Source organism: Sapajus apella, unplaced genomic scaffold (genome assembly GCF_009761245.1).
Source record: "Sapajus apella isolate SASKATOON/1434 unplaced genomic scaffold, GSC_monkey_1.0 scaffold61, whole genome shotgun sequence".
NCBI lineage: Eukaryota > Metazoa > Chordata > Mammalia > Primates > Cebidae > Sapajus > Sapajus apella.
In genome coordinates, this window is record NW_022437001.1 from 5,398,137 (window position 1) to 5,417,902 (window position 19,766).

The 19,766-nt window shown below is 38.0% G+C and overlaps 1 protein-coding gene across 2 annotated transcripts in view; it reads left to right on the forward strand.

Annotated features, from left to right (window-relative positions):
• The window catches only part of PRMT9 (protein arginine methyltransferase 9), a 47,866-nt gene that overhangs the window by 20,962 nt on the left and 7,138 nt on the right, over nucleotides 1-19,766 (forward strand). For both annotated transcript variants that reach the window (XM_032246434.1, XM_032246435.1), the window contains 3 exons: nucleotides 644-836; nucleotides 3,378-3,561; nucleotides 6,087-6,804. In XM_032246434.1, the coding sequence (XP_032102325.1) occupies nucleotides 644-836; nucleotides 3,378-3,561; nucleotides 6,087-6,804 (1,095 nt within the window). The remainder of the gene's footprint in view (nucleotides 1-643; nucleotides 837-3,377; nucleotides 3,562-6,086; nucleotides 6,805-19,766) is intronic.

Consider the following 19,766-nt stretch of genomic DNA (forward strand, 5'->3'; position numbering starts at 1 on the left):
CCATTAAGAATGAATCTGAATAGGTATGTTCAGTTCAAGTTGGCACTACAAAGCAGCCTTCCAAAGTGATCTTACTAATTTTATACTCCAATGGTGTGTGAGTCTGTATCCTCACCATACTTGGTATTGACTACTAGTTTTTTTTTTTTTTTTTTCCATTCTGCTAAATGTGTAGTATGCATTGTGATTTTAACTCCATTTCCCTGATGGCTGTTGAAGCTGAGCACCTCTTCATGTGCTTATTGGCCATTTGGATATGCTCTTTTGTGAAGTGTCTAAGTCTTTTGCCCATTTTTGGTTTTTATTAATATGTAGGAATTTTAAAATATATTTTGGTTATGAGCCCTTTGTTGAATATAGTTATTACAAATATCTTCTCTCAGTGATTTACCTTTTACTTTCTTACAGGGTATTTTTTTTTTTATAGCAGAAGTTCTTAAATTTATTGTAGACCTGTTTATAGTTGTTTTCCTTTATACTTAGTGGTGGTATATGTGTATGTATGTAGTTATGTTTAAGATATCTTTGCTCATGAGATTTTATTTCATTTTTGTATTTTTTTCTGGACTCAATATTAGATAATGTTACTTTATTCTAAAAAAAATCCATTTTCCTTCCCTTCCCCTATTTTCTCTCTCTACAGAGTGGGTATTAAGGACATTGCTGGTATCCATTTGCCAACAAATGTGAAATTTCAGAGTCTGGCTTATTCTTCTGTAGATACCGAAGAAACAACTGAACCTTATACAACTGAAAAGATGAATCAAGTTCCTGGAGGATATTTGGCTTTGACAGAGTGCTTTAAAATTATGACAGTAGATTTCAACAACCTTCAGGTGAAAAAGAATTCGGTTACTATTTTCAAGCATTAAATTTCATGCATTGTTTAAAATAATATATAGGACAGTCTTATTTTATGAGTTTGCATGAGATTCCACTTACTGTATGTAAAGAAAATGATTAAAGAGTAATTAGAATTTCTTGCTGGAATTATTCTCTTACTTACTTAATTTATTTTGAGACAGTGTCTTGCTCTGTCACCCAGGCTGGAGTGCGGTGATACCTACCATCTCAGCTCACTGCAGCATCAACCTCCTGTGTTCAAGCAGTCCTCCTGCCTCAGCCTCCAATTAGCTACAGGCATGTGCCACTGTGCCCGGCTAATTTTTGTATTTTTAGTAGAGATGGGGTTTTGCCACGTGGCCCAGGCTGGTCTTGAACTCTGAACTCAAGTAGTCTGCTGACACTGGCCTCCCCAAGTGCTAGGATTACATGCATAGGAACCACCGTACCCAACCTGCTTACTTTAAATACAGAGAACCTCTCCCCGCCTCCCCACCCCATTCTTAGGAGCTCTTAACATACTGCCATACAATTATAATTATCCTTGTGTTATGCAGGTGAGGAAATTGTTGCTCACATTAAATAATTTCCCCCCAAGTTATTCAGCATGTGAATACAGGGGCAGGAATTCTAATGTAGGTCTTTCTGACTTTTCTCTGTATCATGCTGCCATTTCAAATTAACAAAATGAACAGTAATCCAAATCTCTAGGTTATATGTGTATTGTGGTGACCAGCCTTTATGGTTTGCCAAGGACCGAAATGGGTTCCAAGACCTGGGACTTTCTGTTTTGAAACCAATACAGTCCTAGGAAAAGCAAGAGAAGTTGATTACCCTGGTGCGTATATGTGTGTGTTGGTGAATGGTGTGAGGATGTTCTATATAAGGAAAGTGCCCAAAGAAATTGGAAAGATTACATGGAATTCTCTAAAGGTCTTTAATAGGTAAAGTTAAATGTCCAAGTACGTAAATGTCATAAGTGAAACCTGTTTGGAGATAGAAGACTTTGTGAGGGTAATTTTAGCCTAATTTGTTTTTTTTTTTTTTTTTGAGACAAAGTTTTGCTCTTGTTGCCCAGGCTGGAGTGCAATGGTGTGATCTTGGCTTACAGCAACCTCTGCCTCCCAGGTTCAAGAGATTCTCTTGCCTCAGCCTCCTGAGTAGCTGGGATTATAGGCACCTGCTACCACGAGTGGCTAATTTTAGTAGAGACAGGGTTTCACCATGTTAGCCAGGCTGGTCTCCAACTTTTAACTTCAGGTGATCCACCTGCCTTGGCCTCCTAAGGTGCTGGGATTATAGGTGTGAGCCACCTCGCCTGGCTAGCCTAAGATTTTCATAATTTAATAGAAGCTTTCATTTATTATTTGTTGCAACATTGTTCTTGAGGTGATCTGGAACTAATTTAACAATTTGGCCTTGCTTACTGAGGCTGAGCTTTCTGAGCTTCAAGAGCATTCCTTACCTGTTCTGACTTTCAATGGCAAGTAACATGTTTGTAGCTGCCAGTTACCCCTAAAATATCCTTTTATTATTTTAAGGCCTTTTAAAATTTTAATTTTTCTTATCCACTGCCAGTTACCCCCAAAATATCCTTTTATTATTTTAAGGCCTTTAAAAATTTTAATTTTTCTTATCCACACACACAAATCTTATTAAGGTTTTAATTCCAAAAGTCATGCCTACCTGTTTAATACTTTCAAGCAATATAGGATAGAAAGGAAAAAGTCCTAGTATTTTTCTTACTTTTTTTTGAGATGGAGCCTTGCTGTATCATCAGGCTGGGGTGCAATGGCATGATCTTAGCTCACTGCAGCCTCCACCTCCTGGTTCAAGCAATTCCCCTGCCTCAGCCTTCAGAGTAGTTGGGACTACAGGTGCACACCACCATGCGTGGCTAATTTTTTTGTATTTTAGTAGAGAGTTTCACCCCGTTGGCCAGGTTGGTCGTGATCTCCTGACCTTATGATCCGCTTGCCTTGGCCTTCCAAAGTGCTGGAATTACTGGCATGAGCCACCATGCCCAGCCATTTTTCTTCTTGTTTAAAATCTTAACCCTTCTTTTGCCAGGTCACTAGTTTGAAATGTATCTTTCCAGATTTGCTTTTCTATTCTTACACATACACACGCGTGCGCGCACACACACACACACACACTCACTCTCTCTCTCTCTCTCTCTCCTCGCCACTTCCTTTCTTTCCCTGCCCCCCCACCCCCCGCTATTTTTTAAACAAAACAATCCCCACTACTTTGTCACTTAACCTTTTTCATTCAACAATATGTTGTGGACTAATTTCCATATCAGCGATATATATCTGCCTCTTTATTTTTAATAATAGCTGCATGGTATTCCAGTAAAATAGGTCAGAGCTTCCCAACCAGTATGCCTTACGTGGTTATAGGCGTGCCAAGATACCGAATCCCCAAGGGAGCTGGGCAGGACTAAGAACTCCAGAGATGGACAATGGTAAGACATTGAGGTATGAACATATGAAATGTATAAAACCCTTTCATTTCTTTTACATTTTTCTCAGGAATTAAAAAGTCTTGCAACTAAAAAGCCTGATAAGATTGGTATTCCTGTTATTAAAGAAGGCACACTAGATGCTATTATGGTTTGGTTTGTGCTCCAGCTTGATGATGAACATAGTTTATCCACCAGTCCTAGTGAGGAAACATGTTGGGAACAGGCTGTCTACCCTGTTCAAGACCTGGCAGGTAGGTCTTGTCAATTTTTTTTTTAAAACCTCTTGCTTTAATCTTCTAAGTATTTGAGTCAGTGGCAAAAAAAAAAAAAAAAAAAAAAAATAATAATAATAATAATAAATAAAATAAATAAATAATAACTCTGCTGCATAGCACTCCAAAAGCCTATCATTAAATTATTTCTTTGGCTCTGATTTTTCTGGTTGCCAGTAGATGAAAGAAATCCTCCTCCATTATTTCATGGAAAGTAGTGGAAAAGTATTGCTTTTAGTGCAGAAGTTCTTACTCCTTAGAGAAGCTGAGGATATCTGTGGAGCCCTGGATCAAAAAAAAAAAAGTACATACTCATAAAAGCACAAAATTTTTCAGTTTTAGAGAGTTCATGGATCTGGTATTAAAGATTTTTTTTTTTAGTAGGAATATTTTTCACAGCGATGTGATGGGTTTCAGTAAGTTTAAAGCAGATGAATTATATAGAAAAACTGCCCTTTTTAGGCTGGGTATGGTGGCTGACATCTGTAACCCCAGTACTTTGGGAGGCCCAGGTAGGACTGCTTGAGGCCAGGAGTTTGAGACCAGCCTGGGCAACATAGCAAGGCCTCAGTTCTACAAAATAATAATAATAAAAAATTACCTGGGCATGGTGGCAAGTGCTTGTAGTCCAAGAAGGATTCCTTGAGTCTAGGAGGTTGAGGTTGCAGTGAGCCAAGATTGTAACACTGAACTCTAGCCTGGGCAATAGAGCAGTGTTGCCCCCACACACACGTGCCTGTGTGCACACACAGAAAAACTCTACCTTTCTTAAACTGGAAGTTAATACATCTATTTCTGTTTAGTTTCTTAATCAAGGATCTAATTTGGCAAGGTCATAAAGGCCTGGAATTAGTATATTGTTTTGACTAGTATGTTGTTTTTGGAGTCAGGTAGATTTGGATTCAATTCTTGTCTCTGTTACTTACAGATTCCTTCTTGGTCATCCTTGCCAGTTGTTTTTTAGAGTTTTTGTTGTATCATATATAAAAATGGGACAATACCATTTATCTTGCCGCACTCTTATAGGGATTATTAGAGATAGTGGGTATAAAATGCCTACCACAGGGACTGGCACTCAGTAAATGACAGTTTTTACTTGTGTTTGTTTTAATTCTCTTATACCTGTAGTAACTTAGACAGATGGCCTTTTGTTTTTAATCCTTAAAGAAAGGACATTTACACGTTTAAACATAAGAATAGCAATTTGTGGCTGGGCTTAGTGGCTCACGCCTGTAATACCAGCACTTTGGGATCCTCCTGCTGAGGTAGGAGGATTGCTGGCGTTCAGGAGCTTAAGACCAGTCTGGTCTCTACTAAAAATTAAAAAAAATTCAGGCATGGTGGCAAGCGCCTGTAGTCCCAGCTAGTCAGGAGGGTGAGGTTGAAAGATAGCTTGATCCCTGAGATTGAGGCCACAGGGATCATACCACTGCACTCCAGCCTGGGCAACAGAGCAAGACACTGTCTCCAAAAAAAACCAAAAAACCAACAAAATAGAGTAACAACTTGTATTTTCAACTGGTACCAGGGCTAATGAGAAGGAATTGTGACTATACATTTATACGTTTACATTGAAAAATGTTACTACGTGTAGGCCAGACGCAGTGGCTCACTCCTATAATCCCAACACATTGGAAGGCTAAGGCAAGAGGATCACTTGAACCCAGGAGTTCAAGACCAGCCTGAATAAAATAGCAAGACCTCATCTCTATTAAAAAAAAAAAAAATTAGTTGGGTATGGTGGCATGCATCCATAGTCCCAGACTTGGGAGGCTGAGGCAGGAGGATCGCTTGAACCCAGGAGTTGGAGGCTGCAGGGGGCCATGTTATGCCACTGCATCCCAGCCTGGGTGACAAAGTGAGACCTCTTCTCAAAAGACAAAACAAAACAAAACAAAAGTTCTCCCACATATGAAAGGAGTATGATATGGTCTTTATTGTAAGCCTTAGTTCTTCCTTATACTTTCAAGTTCCTAGACATGCAATAGTGTCTAAAATACAGATAAGAAGTATTACTGATATGATTCTGTTGAACGTTATCTTGTTCCTTTGGAAATTTCTTTTAGTGAAATGAATGTCCCTTTAAAGTGAGGTTTGATATTTATCCCTGAATTTTATCTTTGTTATCTTTGGTGGAGTACTGTTCCCTGCAGTACTCCACCAAACCCCCAAGTTGGGGATATGGAGAGACCTAGTGATTGCAGTAAAAACACTGTCATACTGATAGCCTTAGGGTCAATAATGGGGCTCTTGAATGTCTCCATTATGCTGCTGGTTAATTGAATCTTCAGACTTCACTTTCTCCTTAAGTAAAGCTGGTAGAGTTTTCGTAGGTTTTTTTTTTTTTTTTTTTTTTGTATATGAAATGAATATTTGTAATCCTTTCTATAGTGATTTAAAGAATGGGAGGTTAAATGGTTAAATAGAGGATGGAGATGTTTATGTGATCCTCAGGCTTATGAGCACTCCTTATTAATTTTTTTCTTTCTTTCTATTTAATGAAGACTATGGGATAAAGCCTGGAGACCATGTGATGATGGAAGTGTCTTGTCAAGACTGTTACTTAAGAATCCAGAGTATTAGTGTCTTGGGTTTGGAATGTGAAATGGATGTTGCAAAAAGTTTTACCCAGAATAAAGACTTGTTATCATTAGGAAATGAGGCTGAACTTTGTAGTGCCCTCGCCAACCTTCAGACCAGTAAACCAGATGCTGTAGAGCAGACGTGTGTTTTGGAATCTACAGAAATTGCTTTGCTAAACAACATTCCATATCATGAAGGCTTTAAAATGGCAATGAGGAAAGTTTTGTCTTCACTGACTCCAGAGAAACCGTGTCAGACCATGGACACTCACTGTCAGAATAATGAGACGAGCTCTGGAACTGGGCAGAGTAATACTGTACAGAGCATCCTTGAACCTTTCTATGTGTTAGATGTGTCTGAAGGCTTCTCTATTCTGCCTATTATTGCTGGCACACTTGGGCATGTTAAACCATACAGTTCTGTGGAGAAAGACCAGCATCGGATTGCTCTGGACCTCATATCTGAAGCCAATCACTTTCCTAAAGAAACACTTGAGTTTTGGCTGAGACATGTGGAGGATGAATCTGCTATGTTACAAAGGCCAAAATCAGACAAGTTATGGAGCATAATTATATTGGATGTCATTGAGCCATCTGGGCTCATTCAGCAGGAAATAATGGAAAAAGCTGCAATATCCAGGTAAAACGCAAAATAATAATTTCTGGCTTTTTTTTTTTTTTTTTGAGCTCAAATTTTATGTAAATTCCTTAAGTTCTTTAATGGCATAACTGTAAAAATAAGATGATTGTATGCTCCTCAAGCATTATTTTTCAGGATCCGTGACTTCATTTGATTCTAAAATCATCCCAGGTATGGCCAGTGGGAGCTCCTTTAAATGAACTACTATGTCTTTTTGACATGTTCCCATAATTCTTTGAGCGTGTTCTTTCTTTGGTGCAACCAGATGTTTTATTTTCATCTTGAATTTTTGTCTGCCCCAAGCTTAGAGTCTTAGAATCAGTCTTTCTCCAAGGGACTCTGGTTCCTTTTAGTGGAGAACTATATTTTGAAACCAAGTTCTTTTTTTCTTTAGATGGAGTTTCGTTCTTGCTGCCCAGGCTGGAGTGTAATGGTGCGATCTTGGCTCACTGCAGCCTCCGCCTTCTGGGTTCAAGCGATCCTCCTGCCTCAGCTTCCCAAGTAGCTGGGATTACAGGGGTGCACCACAATGCTCAGCTAATTTTGTATTTTTAGTAGAGACAGGGCTTCACCATGTTGGTCAGGCTGTTCTTGAACTCCTGACTTCATGTGATCCACACCCCCGTTGGCCTCCCAAAGTGCTGGGATTACAGACATGAGCCACCATGCCCAGCTGAAACCAAGATCTTGATGATAGGTATGTATACTCATTGCTACTGGTCATTGCTTTTAGGCCCTCTGAATTGAGAAAGCTAGGAAGAGGATATGTGTGTTTTGTGTGTGTGTACACAGGCATGGATCCATATATACATGTGCACAATCATACACATACAGGTATTTTTTATATCTGTATCTATTTATCTATATAAAACCATGAGTGAATACTGATACTTTCAGTTCTAATCCACTACCACATGGTACATTGCAGTGTTCTCTTTTTTCATATTTGTATTATTTCTCCGGCAGTAAAAGCCTGACTCTCACTAACATAATATACTTACTCATTTGCTCATAGGGAGAATGCACATAACATTGTTTCAAACTTGCTAACACACACTGCTGTGGAAAGCAAATCTACCAACCAGAGTTCAGTATTAGTTTATAGATTTTTTTTTTTTTCTTTAGACACAGGGTAGGGTTGAATAGGGTTTAGAGGGGGCTTGGGGTGGTTCTCACTATGCTGCCCAGGCTGGTCTTGAACTCCTGGGCTCAAGTGATTTTTCCATTTCAGCCTTCTGAATAGCTAGGGTTTTAGGCATATGCCACTGCTTATAGGTTCACAGGTTTTAAAATACACATACTGATGAAATCCTATGTTTACAATTTGTAAGTTTTGATAATTGAGTGATTTTTTTTTTTTTTGGAGACAGAGTCTCACCCTGTCACCCAGGCAATGGCACGATCTTGGCTGAGTGATTTCTATCAGAAAGTTTGTTTTTGAAATTGCCTTCATAACAATATGTTGATTAGAAGAAACAGCAGTGGCAAAGGTGTTTTTTAATTTATTTGTTATTTTTCATTTTCTGGTAAATAGCCAGAAGTTTTGTGGAGGCCTCTTGTCTTTTTTTTTTTAAATTAATTAAATTAGAAAGTAAAGAAATTGCTTAAATTAGTACCAAAGATATATTTCAGACATGTTTTGAATAATGGACCATTTTGGGGATCTTCTTTTGTTTTTGTTTTTGTAGTTGCACTATGACTGTTGAGAATGATGACACGTGAATTTGCAAATTCTGTGTGTGCCAAAAAATTCAGTATAATCACTTTATAGCCACATTTTATTTTATTAAAAATTGTTTTGAAATTATGATAAAATATGCCTAAAATTTGCTCTTAGCTGTTTTTCACTTCATCAGTGTGAAGCATATTCACATTGTTATGTAAAAATATCTCCAGAACTCTTTCATATTGTAAAATACTCTATACTCAATAAATGACAGTTTCCTATATGCTCCTCCCACCCTGGCTCCTGGTATCCAGCAGTCTACTTTCTATTTCTATGAGTTTAACTAACTCTTGAGACCTCAAACAAGTGAAGCCATACAATAGTTTTTCTTTTTCTGACTGGCTTACTTCACTTAGCATAATAATGTCTTCAAGGTTCATCCATGTGGTAGTATGTGTCAGAATTTCTTAATGATTAGTGATGAGGAGCATCCTTTCATGTGCTTTTTGGCCATTTGTACATATTTTGGAGAAATATCTATTCAGGTCTTGCTCTTTATTTATTTATTTATTTATTATTATTATTATTATTATTTTTAGCCAGAGTTCTTTTGGCCATTGCCCATTTTTAACTGGGTTATTTTGTTATTGAGTTGTAGGAGTTCTTTCTGTATTCTGGATATTAACCTTTGACATATGATTTGTAAATATTTTTTCCGCACTTCACAGGTTGCCTTTTCACTCTTGATCATTTATTTTGATGTGCAGAAGTTTTAAAGTTTGATTTAGTCCTATTTGTTTACTTTTGCTTTGGTTGCAAAATAACTTTTGATAGCATATCCAAGAAATCATTGCCGAATCCAGTGTTCTCCAGCTATTCTCTTATATTTTCTTTCAGAAGTTTTATAGTTTTAGGACTTACATTTAGTCGTTCAATCCATTTTGAGTTAATTTTTGTATATAGTGTATACAAAAACATACATATTTTTGTATATTTCAGAAAACATATTTCAGATTTGTTTTCTGAACGTAATTTTTGGGTTTATTTATGGGCTCTTGTTTCTGTTCCATTGGTCTGTATGTCTTTATGCCAGTACCATGCCACAGTCTTGATTACTGTTACTTTGTAGTTTGTTTAAGGTCAGGAAGTGGGAGGCCTCCAACTTTGTTCTTTTTCAAGACTGTCTTGGCGGTTTGGAGTTCTTTGAGATTCCATATAAATTTTAGGGTAATTTTTTCTGTTTCTGCCAAAAACACTGTTGAGGTTGATAGGGATTGCAGGTGTTCCAGTCCATGAACACAGGGTGCCTTTCCATTCACCTGTGTCTTTAAATTTTTTTTTTTTAAGCAATGTTTTGCAGTTTTCAGTGTACAAGTAAGCCTTCCGCCTTTTTGGTTAGGTTTGTTCCTAAGTATTTTATTTTTTTAGATGTTATTATAAATGGATTTTTTTCTTAATTTTCTATTTAGCTTGGCCTTTGTTAGTACATGCAAATGCAGCTGATTTTTGCATATTTGTGTTCCATAATTTTGCTGAAGTCATTTATGAGTTGTAACAAGTTTTCGTTGTTGTTTCTCTTTAGGGTTTTCTATATATGACATATCATCTATGAATAGAGATAATTATACTTCCTTTCCAATTTGAATACATTTTTTTTTTTCTTGTTTAATTTCTGTGGTCAGTACTTTCACTACTATGTTGAACAGAAGTGTGGAAAGAGAAGGCATTTTCCCTTGTACCTGATCTTAGGAGAAAAGCTGTCAGTCTTTAAGTGTGCTAAGGTTAACATGTGTTACTGGTGGGCTTTTCATATGTGGCTTTTATTATGTTGAAGTAGTTTCCTTCTATTCCAAGTTTGTTGAATCTTTTATCATGAAAGTGGGTTGATTTTTGTCAAATGCTTTTTCTGCATCCATTGAGATGATCATGTAGTTTTCATTCTGTTAATGTAATGTATTATATTAATTGATTGTTTAGTAGACTTCTCCGCCATCTAGTCCCTTTCTTCATTGGGAAGATTTTGGTGTTTTTGTTTTCATTGGGAGGTGTTCTGTTTTGTTTTTTTGACAGGGGCTTGCTCTGTCGTCGAGGCTGGAGTGCAGCGGCGTAATGATGGCTCACTGCAGCCTCTACTTCCCGGGCTCATGTGATCCTCCCATTTCACCCTCCTCAGTAGTTGAGACTACAGGCATGTACCATCATGCCCAGCTAATTTTTAAATTTTTTTTTGCAGAGTCAGGGTCTCACTATGTTGCCTGGGCTAGTCTTGAACTTCTGGGCATTAGTGATCCTCCTGCCTTGGCTTCCCAAAGTGCTAGAATTACTGGAGTCAGCCACAACACACAGCCTCATTGGGAGGTTTTTGATTACTGCTTCAATCTCCTTACAAGTTATAGTCCTGTTTAGGTTAAATTTTTTTTTTTTTTTAATTTAGTCTAAGTAGGTTGTATGTTTCTAGGAATTTATTCATTTCTTCTGAGTTTTCCAATTTCTTGGCATGTCATTGTGCATAGTATTCTCTTATGATCCTTTTTTAGTTTTATAGCATCAGTTGTACTATCTTCTTATATCTAATTTTAATTATTTGAGTCTTCCTTCTTTTTTCTTAGTCTGGCCAAGGGTTTGTCTATTTGTTGGACTTTTTGAAAAAGTCAACTCTTGGTTTTATTGGTTTTTTAATTTGTTTTTGTATTTTTTAGAGACAGGGTCTCACTCTGTCACTCAGGCTGAATAGCAGTGGTGCGACCATAGCTCACTGCAGCCTTGGAACTCCTGGGCTGAAGTGATTCTCCTGCCTTAGCCTCCTGAATAGCTGGGACTACAGGTATGCACTGCAACACCCGGCTAGTTTTTTTTTTTTTTTTTTTTTTTTGAGACCAAGTCTTGCTCTGCCACTCAGATTGGAGTGCGGTGGTGTGATTTTGGCTCACTGCAACCTCCACCCCCTGGGTTCAAGTGATTCTCGTGTCTCAGCCTCCTGAGTAGTGGGATTACAGGCACCCACTACCTCACCCGGCTAATTTTTATATTTTTGGTAGAAACAGGGTTTCACCATGTTGGCCAGGCTGGTCTCAAACTTGTGACTTCAACTGATCTGCCTGCCTTGGCCTCCCAAAGTACTGGGATTACAGGCGTGAGCCACCATGCCTGCGCCAGGCTAGTTTTTAAAATTTTTTTTTGGTAGAGACAGGGCTTCATTATGTTGCCTAGGCCTCAAGTGATTCCTCCTGCCTAGGCCTCCCAAAGTGCTGGGATTTCAGGCATGAGCCACTGCGTCTGGCCTGATTTGCCTGCTGTTTTTTGTTCTCTATTTCATTTATCTTTGTTTTGATCTTTATTATTTTGTTCCTTCTACCAATTTTTAGTTTAGTTTGTCTCTTTCTAGTTCCTTCAGGTATAAAAGTAGGTTGTTGGTTTGAAATCCTTTTTTTTTTTTTTTTTTTGAGATGGAGTCTCGCTCTGTTGCCAGGCTGGAGTACAGTGGCGTGATCTCAGCTCACTGCAACCTCCACCTCCTGAGTTCAAGCAATTCTCCTGCCCCAGCTTCCTGTCTGTAGCTGGGATTACAGACGTCCTCCCTCATGTCCAGCTCATTTTTGTATTTTAGAGGTGGGGCTTCACCATGCTGGTAGGATGGTCTTGATCTCCTGACCTCCTGATCTGCCTGCCTCGGCCTCCCAAAGTGCTGGGATTACAGGCGTGTGCCACCGCACCTGGCCTGAAATCTTTTTTTAAAATGAGTGTTTACTGCTATAAACTTTGCTCTTAGTACTTCTTCCACTGCATTTTGTAAGTTTTGGTATATTGTGTTTTCATTTTCATTTGTCTTCAGATATTTTGTGATTTCTTTGACCCATTAGTTGTCTTAAGGGTGAGTTTTAATTTTATTATTATTATTATTATTTGAGATAGAGTCTTACTGTGTTGCCCAGGTAGGTCTCAAACTCCTGGGCTCAAGTAATCCTCCTTGATCCTGCCTTAGCCTCAAAAGAAGCTGGGACTACAGGCATGCACCATCATGCTTGGCAAGAGTGAGTTTTTAAATGTGGATTTTCCTGTTTTCCCTCTGCTCTTGATTTCTAGTTTTCATTCCATTGTGGTTGGAGAAGATACTTTATATGTTTTTAGTCTTCCTAAATTTGATGGGACTTGTTTTGTGATCTCATATGTGGTGTGTTGTAGAGGATGTTTCATGTGTGCTTGAGAAGTATGTATATTCTGCTTTTTTGGGTGGAGTGTTCTGTGTATGTCTGTTACATCCAGTTGGTCTATAGTGTTGTTCATATCTTCCCTTATTGATCTGTCTGCTTTTTCTATTTATAACTGAAAGTGGGTTATTGACGTTTCCTACTATTATTGTATTGCTGTTTCTCCCTTCACTTCTGTCGGTGTTTGGCTTTTATATTTGTGAGTGCTAATGTTAGGTACATATATATATATATATATATTGATAAGTTTTACATGTTTCTGATGAATTGATCCTTTTGTTGTCATATGATGTTATGTTTCCTTTGACAGTTTTTGTCTTAAGGTCTTTTTTGTGTGTTATAAATATGGGCATCCTGTTCATTTTTGGTTGCTGTTTGCATGGAATATCTTTCTAACCTTTTGCTTTCTGCTATGTGTGTCCTTAGATCTGAAGTGAGTCACTTGTAGACAGCATGTCTTTGCATCTGGTTTTAAAAAAATCTGTTCAGTAAATCTGTATCATTTAATTGGGGAGTTTAACCATTTGCATTTAAAGTAATTATTAATAGGGAACGTACTATTGCTGTTTTGTTAATTTTTTTGGTTTGTCTTCTAGCATCTTTGTTTTTCCTCTCCTCTCTCTCCTCTCTTGCCTTCTTTTGTTTCACTGATTTTTTTTTTTGTAGTGATATATTTTAATTGCCTTCTCATTTCCCTTTATGTGTACTATATAAAAAAATTTCTGGGTATGGTTACTATTCCAGTGACGTGCAACATCTTGAAATTATTAGTCTGTTAGAAAATGATAATAACCTAAGTTTAATTACACATAAAAATTCTACCTCTTTACATCGCTGTTCCTCCCTACCACTTTATTATTGATGTCACAGATTACCTCTTGTTAAATTGTAAAACCATTAACATTGACTTACCATTACTTTTGATGCTTTTGTTTTTTAAAAATTCTATACTAGATTTAAATGTGGTGTAGACACCTACATTATAATACTACAAGATTCTGTATTTTCTGTATAATTAATTTTATCTGGATATCTCTAGGTATCTTATTTTTAATTTTTTTATTTATGAGACAGAGTCTCACTTCCTCACCCAAGCGGGAGTGCAGTGGTGTGATCTTAGTTCACTGCAACCTCTGCCTTCTGGGTTCAAGTGATTCTTATGCCTCAGCCTCCTGAGTAGCTGGAATTACAGGGTGCGCCACCTTGCCTGGCTAAGTTTTAATATTTTTTTTAGTAGAGGTGAGGTTTCACCATGTTGGTCAGGCTGCTCTCAAACTCCTGACCTCAAATGATCTACCTGCCTCAGTCTCCCAAAGTGCTGGGATTATAGGTGACAGCCACTGCACGCAGCCTCTCTGTTTCTTTAGGCTCAGTTCTATAGATTTAATTTGTTCCTTTGGTTGGACCATATTTCTCTTTTCTTTTGTCCTTTTTTTTTGAGACAGTTTTGCTTTGCTGCTTGTGCTGGAGTGCAGTGGCACTACCTTTGCTTACTGTAACCTCTGTCTCCCACACTCAAGCAATCCTCCTACCTCAGCCTCCCAGGTAGCTGGGAATACAAGATGCATATCACCATGCTCAGCTAATTTGGTATTTTTTTGTAGAGACAGAGTTTCACCATATTGTTTACTTCTGGGATTACAGAAGTGAGCCACTGTGCTCAGCCTGTTTCTTATTTTTTACTAGAACTTACACATTTGAAAAAAACCTGCCATGTCTCCCGTTATTTACCTTCTGGCTTTTTACAGGAAGAACTTTCACCAATCATTCTGTCTAGAGATGCTAAAGACCTCTCAGGTCTTTTTCAGGGAATATGTTCTCTCTAGGTTTGTAATCTAGTTGAAGTTTGCTTATTTCTACTCAGGTGCTCCCTCAATCTGTCTGCAGTAGTGCAGCCTCCATGGTGCTTTAGGAAAGCAATGTATTGGAACTCTCCTTAGTGTCTTCCTGTGGCACTTCAGCCTCTCTGGCGCTCTGCCTAGCCAAGGTGATCTCATACCTTCTCAGTGGCCCCCAACTTGCTTCCAGTTCCTGTCAGTGCTTAGAGTCAGGAAAGACAGCTGTCTCCAGAAAGTCATTATGTTGGAACTATGTCCCACTCTTCTCTTTCATCTCCTAAGGAGAAGCTGGGAGTTGAGAGGGTTTCCCTGCCCCCCCCCCCCCCCCCCCCAGTTGTGCTGTGTTGTGCTGTGCTGAGGGGGAGGGTTATGGTGAGTAAATGTCATGAATTTTCTACTGTCTTTGATGTATTTCTTCTTGGCTACATGCTTCTCTGGGGTTCAGGAGCCTCCTAACAAGCTTCTATGTTTCTTACAAAGGCAGTTGGTTGGTATATTTTTGTTAAGTTGCTGTCTCTGTGGCGGAAAGTGGGTCTGGGGCTTCTCTTTCACCACCTTGTTGACATTACTCTCCCTGTAGCTTTGTAATAAATTTTGAAGTCAGGAAGTGTAAAACTTCCAACTTGGTTCTTTTTCAGGATCAGTCCCTTGAAAAGGGATTCTATATCTCTTGAGATTTCATATGAGTTTTAGGATGAATTTTTCTATTTCTTTAAAAAACACTTGTAATTTTGATAGGGATTGCATTGATTGTGTACATCACTTTGGGTAATATTGGCATTTTAGTGATATTAAGTCTTCCAATCCAGGAACATGGAACATCTTTACATATATTTGTCTTTAATTTCTTCCATCAAAGTTTTGTAGTTTTCAGCGTACCAGTCTTTTACCTCCTTGGTTAAGTTTAAGTTATTGTAAATGGAATTTTTTCTCTCTCTCTCTCTCTCTCTCTCTCTCTCTTTTTGACAGAGTCTTGCTCTGTCACCCAGGATGGAGTGCAGTGGCACAATCTCTGCTCACTATAATCTCTTCCTCCTGGGTTCAAGCAATTCTTGTGCCTCAGCCTTCTCAGTGCTGGGATTACAGGTGTGCACCACCACATCTGGCTAATTTTTGTATTTTTAGTAGAGACAGGTTTTTGCCATGTTGGCCAGGCTGGTCTCAAACTCCTGACCAAGTAATCCACCTGTCTTGGCCTCCCAAGTGCTGGGATCATAGGCATGAGCCACCATGCCAGCCTGGAATTGTTTTCCTAATTTTCTTTTCAGATGATTCATATTTGATTTTTAGAAACACAGCTGATTTTTGTTTTTGCAATTTTGCTGAATTTGTTCTAAGTTTTTTTTGTGTGAGATCATTAGTGTTTTCCACATGTCTGATCACAGATGTGATCTTTTTTCTTTACTGATTGCTCTGGCTAGGACATCTAATACTGTGTTGAATAGATATTACCAAAGTAGGGATTCTCTTCCTGTACCTGATCTTATGGAAGAGCTTTCAATCAGTCAAGCTTATATATATATTATATATATAAAAAATATATATAATATATATATATATAGTTTTTCAGACTGTGATATATGAAAAACTGTTTATATATTATATATAATATATAAATATATTTTGTGTGATATGTGAAAAATTGTATATATGATGCATATAATATATATTATATATATAAAATATAAATTATATATATTTTATATATAATATATATAAACAGCTTTTCAGATGGTGTGTTCTGTCTGAATCATCGGTTATATCGGTGACAAATGACTTCTGTGAAGGTTACCTAAAAATTCACTTCTCTTCCCAGTGTTGTTTTTTTGTTGTTGAGACAGAACCTTGTTCTGTTGCCCAGGCTGGAGTGTAGTGGCATGATCTCAGCTCATTGCAACCTCCACCTCCCAGGTTCAAATGATTTTGTGCCTTTAAAAGTCCAGAGAATTAATTTAAAACTAATTCCATAGCAATTTGGGCTCCATGATTTATGAGTAGCAGGGGATTATGGAAAAGCAAGTTAGGGTACAATGACTGGGTATCATTTAACTGTGCCTACATCTTAGCAGAACTCAGGCCCCTCCCATAATCCTAACCTTATGGCCTTTCATTAGTTTTACAGTGGCTGTTTTGGTCCCTGAACAAGGAAGGGGTTCGTTTCAGGAAGAGACTAGTATCATCCTTGCTTTAAAGTTAAACTATAAAATTCCTCCCATAGTTAGCTTACCCTATGTCTGGGACAGCCAGCTTGTGAGGTTAGAAGCAAAATGGAGTGAGCTATGTTAGTTTTCTTTCACTGCCATAATTTTGCAAAGGTCATTTCAGATTTATAGACAGCCAGATTTACTGAAAGTCCAGGATTTAAAATTGGCATCTGAACTAGGGGCATTCATGTGAGACTGAACCCTTATAGCATCTGTTGCCCTATGTATATGTTATATTTGGCTATTCCTGAGTTGCTTCCTTTGTAAAAAATAAGTAAATATAAGTAAAGTGCTTTTCTGAGTTCTGTGAGCCATTCTGGCAGATTATTGAACTCAGAGAGGACATTGTGGGAACCCTTGATTTGTTATAGCTTGATGGGTTCTTCTTGCCCACTGCCCAGAAAAGCCAATTCAGTAGGAACAGCAGGAGTTGCAGTAAAGAAAGGGTTTAGGTGGGCTCATGCCTGTAATCCCAGCACTTTGGGAGGCTGACATGGGTGGATCACTTGAGGTCAGGAGTTTGAGACCAGCCTGGCCAACATGGTGAAACTCCATCTCTACCAAAAATACAAAAATTAGCTGGGCATGGTGATGTGCACCTGTAATCCCAGCTGCTCATAAGGCTGAGGCAGGAGAATTGCCTGAACCTGGGAGGCAGAGGTTGCAGCGAGCCAAGATTGTGCCACTGCATTCCAGCCTGGGTGACAGAGTGAGACAGTCTCCATCTCAAAAAAAAAAAAAAAAAGAGTTTAATGATCACAAGAGTTTAATGATCACAAGGCAGCCAAGCAGAAGAATGGGAGATGTTTTTCAAATCCACCTCCCTGAGAACTCAGAGACTAGTTTTTAAAGATAATTTGCTGGATTGGGGGCTAGGGAATGGATACTGCTGATTGGTTGGTGATGAAATCATAAGGATGTCAAAAACAGTCTTCCTGCACTGAGTCAGTTTCTGGGTGGGAGTCATAGGAGCAGTTGAATCTGAAAATATCTCAGAGACCAATCTTACGTTTTTACAGTACTGCTCATGTTGTTACATTTAGTGAGTGAAGAGAGATTTTCTAGTGGTTTACTATTCTGTAATAGTTATCTATAGGAGCAACTGGGGCAGTAGTGCCAAAGTAGTTTTGAGGAATGGAGTGTTTTATAGTTTTGTTTGTCTAAGTTTTAATGATCTATTTAGGGAGACTACATACTATATAATTTTAGAAATGTATATGAATTTTTAAGATCAAATGTGTGGGTGAAATGTCTAGTTCTGTATTTTTATAAGTAAATTCTTACTCGAAAGATTTATTTTAGGAGTAAAAACTTACTGTGAAGATACATATGATAATGTAAAGTTCACCTGCCTAGTATCCTGTTCTAGAAATTCAAGTAGAAACAAGCTTAGAATATTCAATAAAAATGTAGATTTGACATTTGATTGTAAATGTGGCAAATGGAAATAATTACTTGGTTTAAAGTATACTCCAGTGTTTCATTGGATGTCAGTTGGTAGATCCTTCTCTCCCGTCCCACCTAGCACATAGCCCAGGTGTGAGGAAATAAGACTACATAGGTAGGTGTGGAAGCCGCCTTGCTTAAGAGCCTGTCGCTTCATATAGTAACTGTTCTCCCATAGGCACAGCTTCCATGGCCTAGCAATATGAACACCTGGTTACAAGTTACCCCACTCTCAGGGAAGCCCACATGTAGTATGGGTTCCCATTAGGAATTTATCCTTTGTTCATGGCTCTCTCTGTCCAGATATAGTCTACCTATTAAGATGCTTTTTTTTTTCAATACCAGAATGGGTGTTGCTGATAAACACAGCTGACATTCCATTCTTATAAGATTTTCAGGGAAAGAGTGGGTAAACCCAATGTCAAGTGTGGAAAGAGAAAGGATTTTGTTAACGCTTGACTCGCTCACTCTCCTAGAGTACTAGAGTATTTGGACTTTTTTTTTTTTTTTTTTTTGCATTTGGAGTGTTTAACCTTTTGAAATAATTTTCAAGCCTTTGGATTAAAGAATAATACAAAGAATTAACCATATACCTTGCATTCAGATTCACAAACTACTAGATATTTTTCCATATTTGCTAAATTATTCAGGAAAAAACATTTCAGGTTCTTTCCCTTAACCATAGATATAATGTGGATGTCCTTGGAATGCATAGGACATTCACTTATATAATCACTGTACTTTATAATCAATTATTAAAATCAGGAAATTTACAGGGACACAATACTGTTATTCTAAGCTACAAATCTTACCCAGATTTCACCAGTTGTCACAATAATGTCCTTTGTAGCTTTTTGTACCTGGTCTGGAATCCAATCCAGGATCATTTATTACATTTAGTTTTCATGTCTCTCTAGTGGGGCAATCACTGCTCATTGCAGTGTGTACCTCCTGGGCTTAAACGATCCTCCCACCTCAGCCTCTTGAGTAGCTGGAACTACAGGTGTGTACCAGCACACCTGGCTAGTTTACTGGTAGAGAAGGGTCTTGCTATGTTGCCCAGGCTGGTCTTGAAGGGCTGGACTCAAGCAGTCCTCTCACCTTGGCCTCCCAAAGTGTTGGGATTATAGGCAGTAGCCACCGTGCCCAGCCTGTCCCATTATTTTTGATGTTAATATAATCACATGGTTTAAGTTGTATCCACACATTTCTCCATTCATAAACTACTGTTTCCCCTTTTGTGATAAGTCATTTGTGGGGGTGATACTTTGAGACTATAAAAGGATATTTTCCTAATCAAACTTTGACCTACTAGTTTAAGCAACCATTGATGACTCTTTCCTCGATCTAAAGATGTATGTCCATTTAAATAGCTAACTGATCATTTTTCTCTTTCATTGATCAGTAGTCACTTTGAGTTGGGAAGTTATTTCTAGTGATTTACCATTTTGAAATACCAGCCACGAATAACAGAAAGTCAATTAAGCTATATGTAATCTGTAGCTCTTTACTGATTTATCATGATTCTTGGTTACTGATGTTTATAAAATGTAGGGGATTAAAAAGTTTTTTTTTTTTTTTTTTTTTTTTTTTTTTTTTT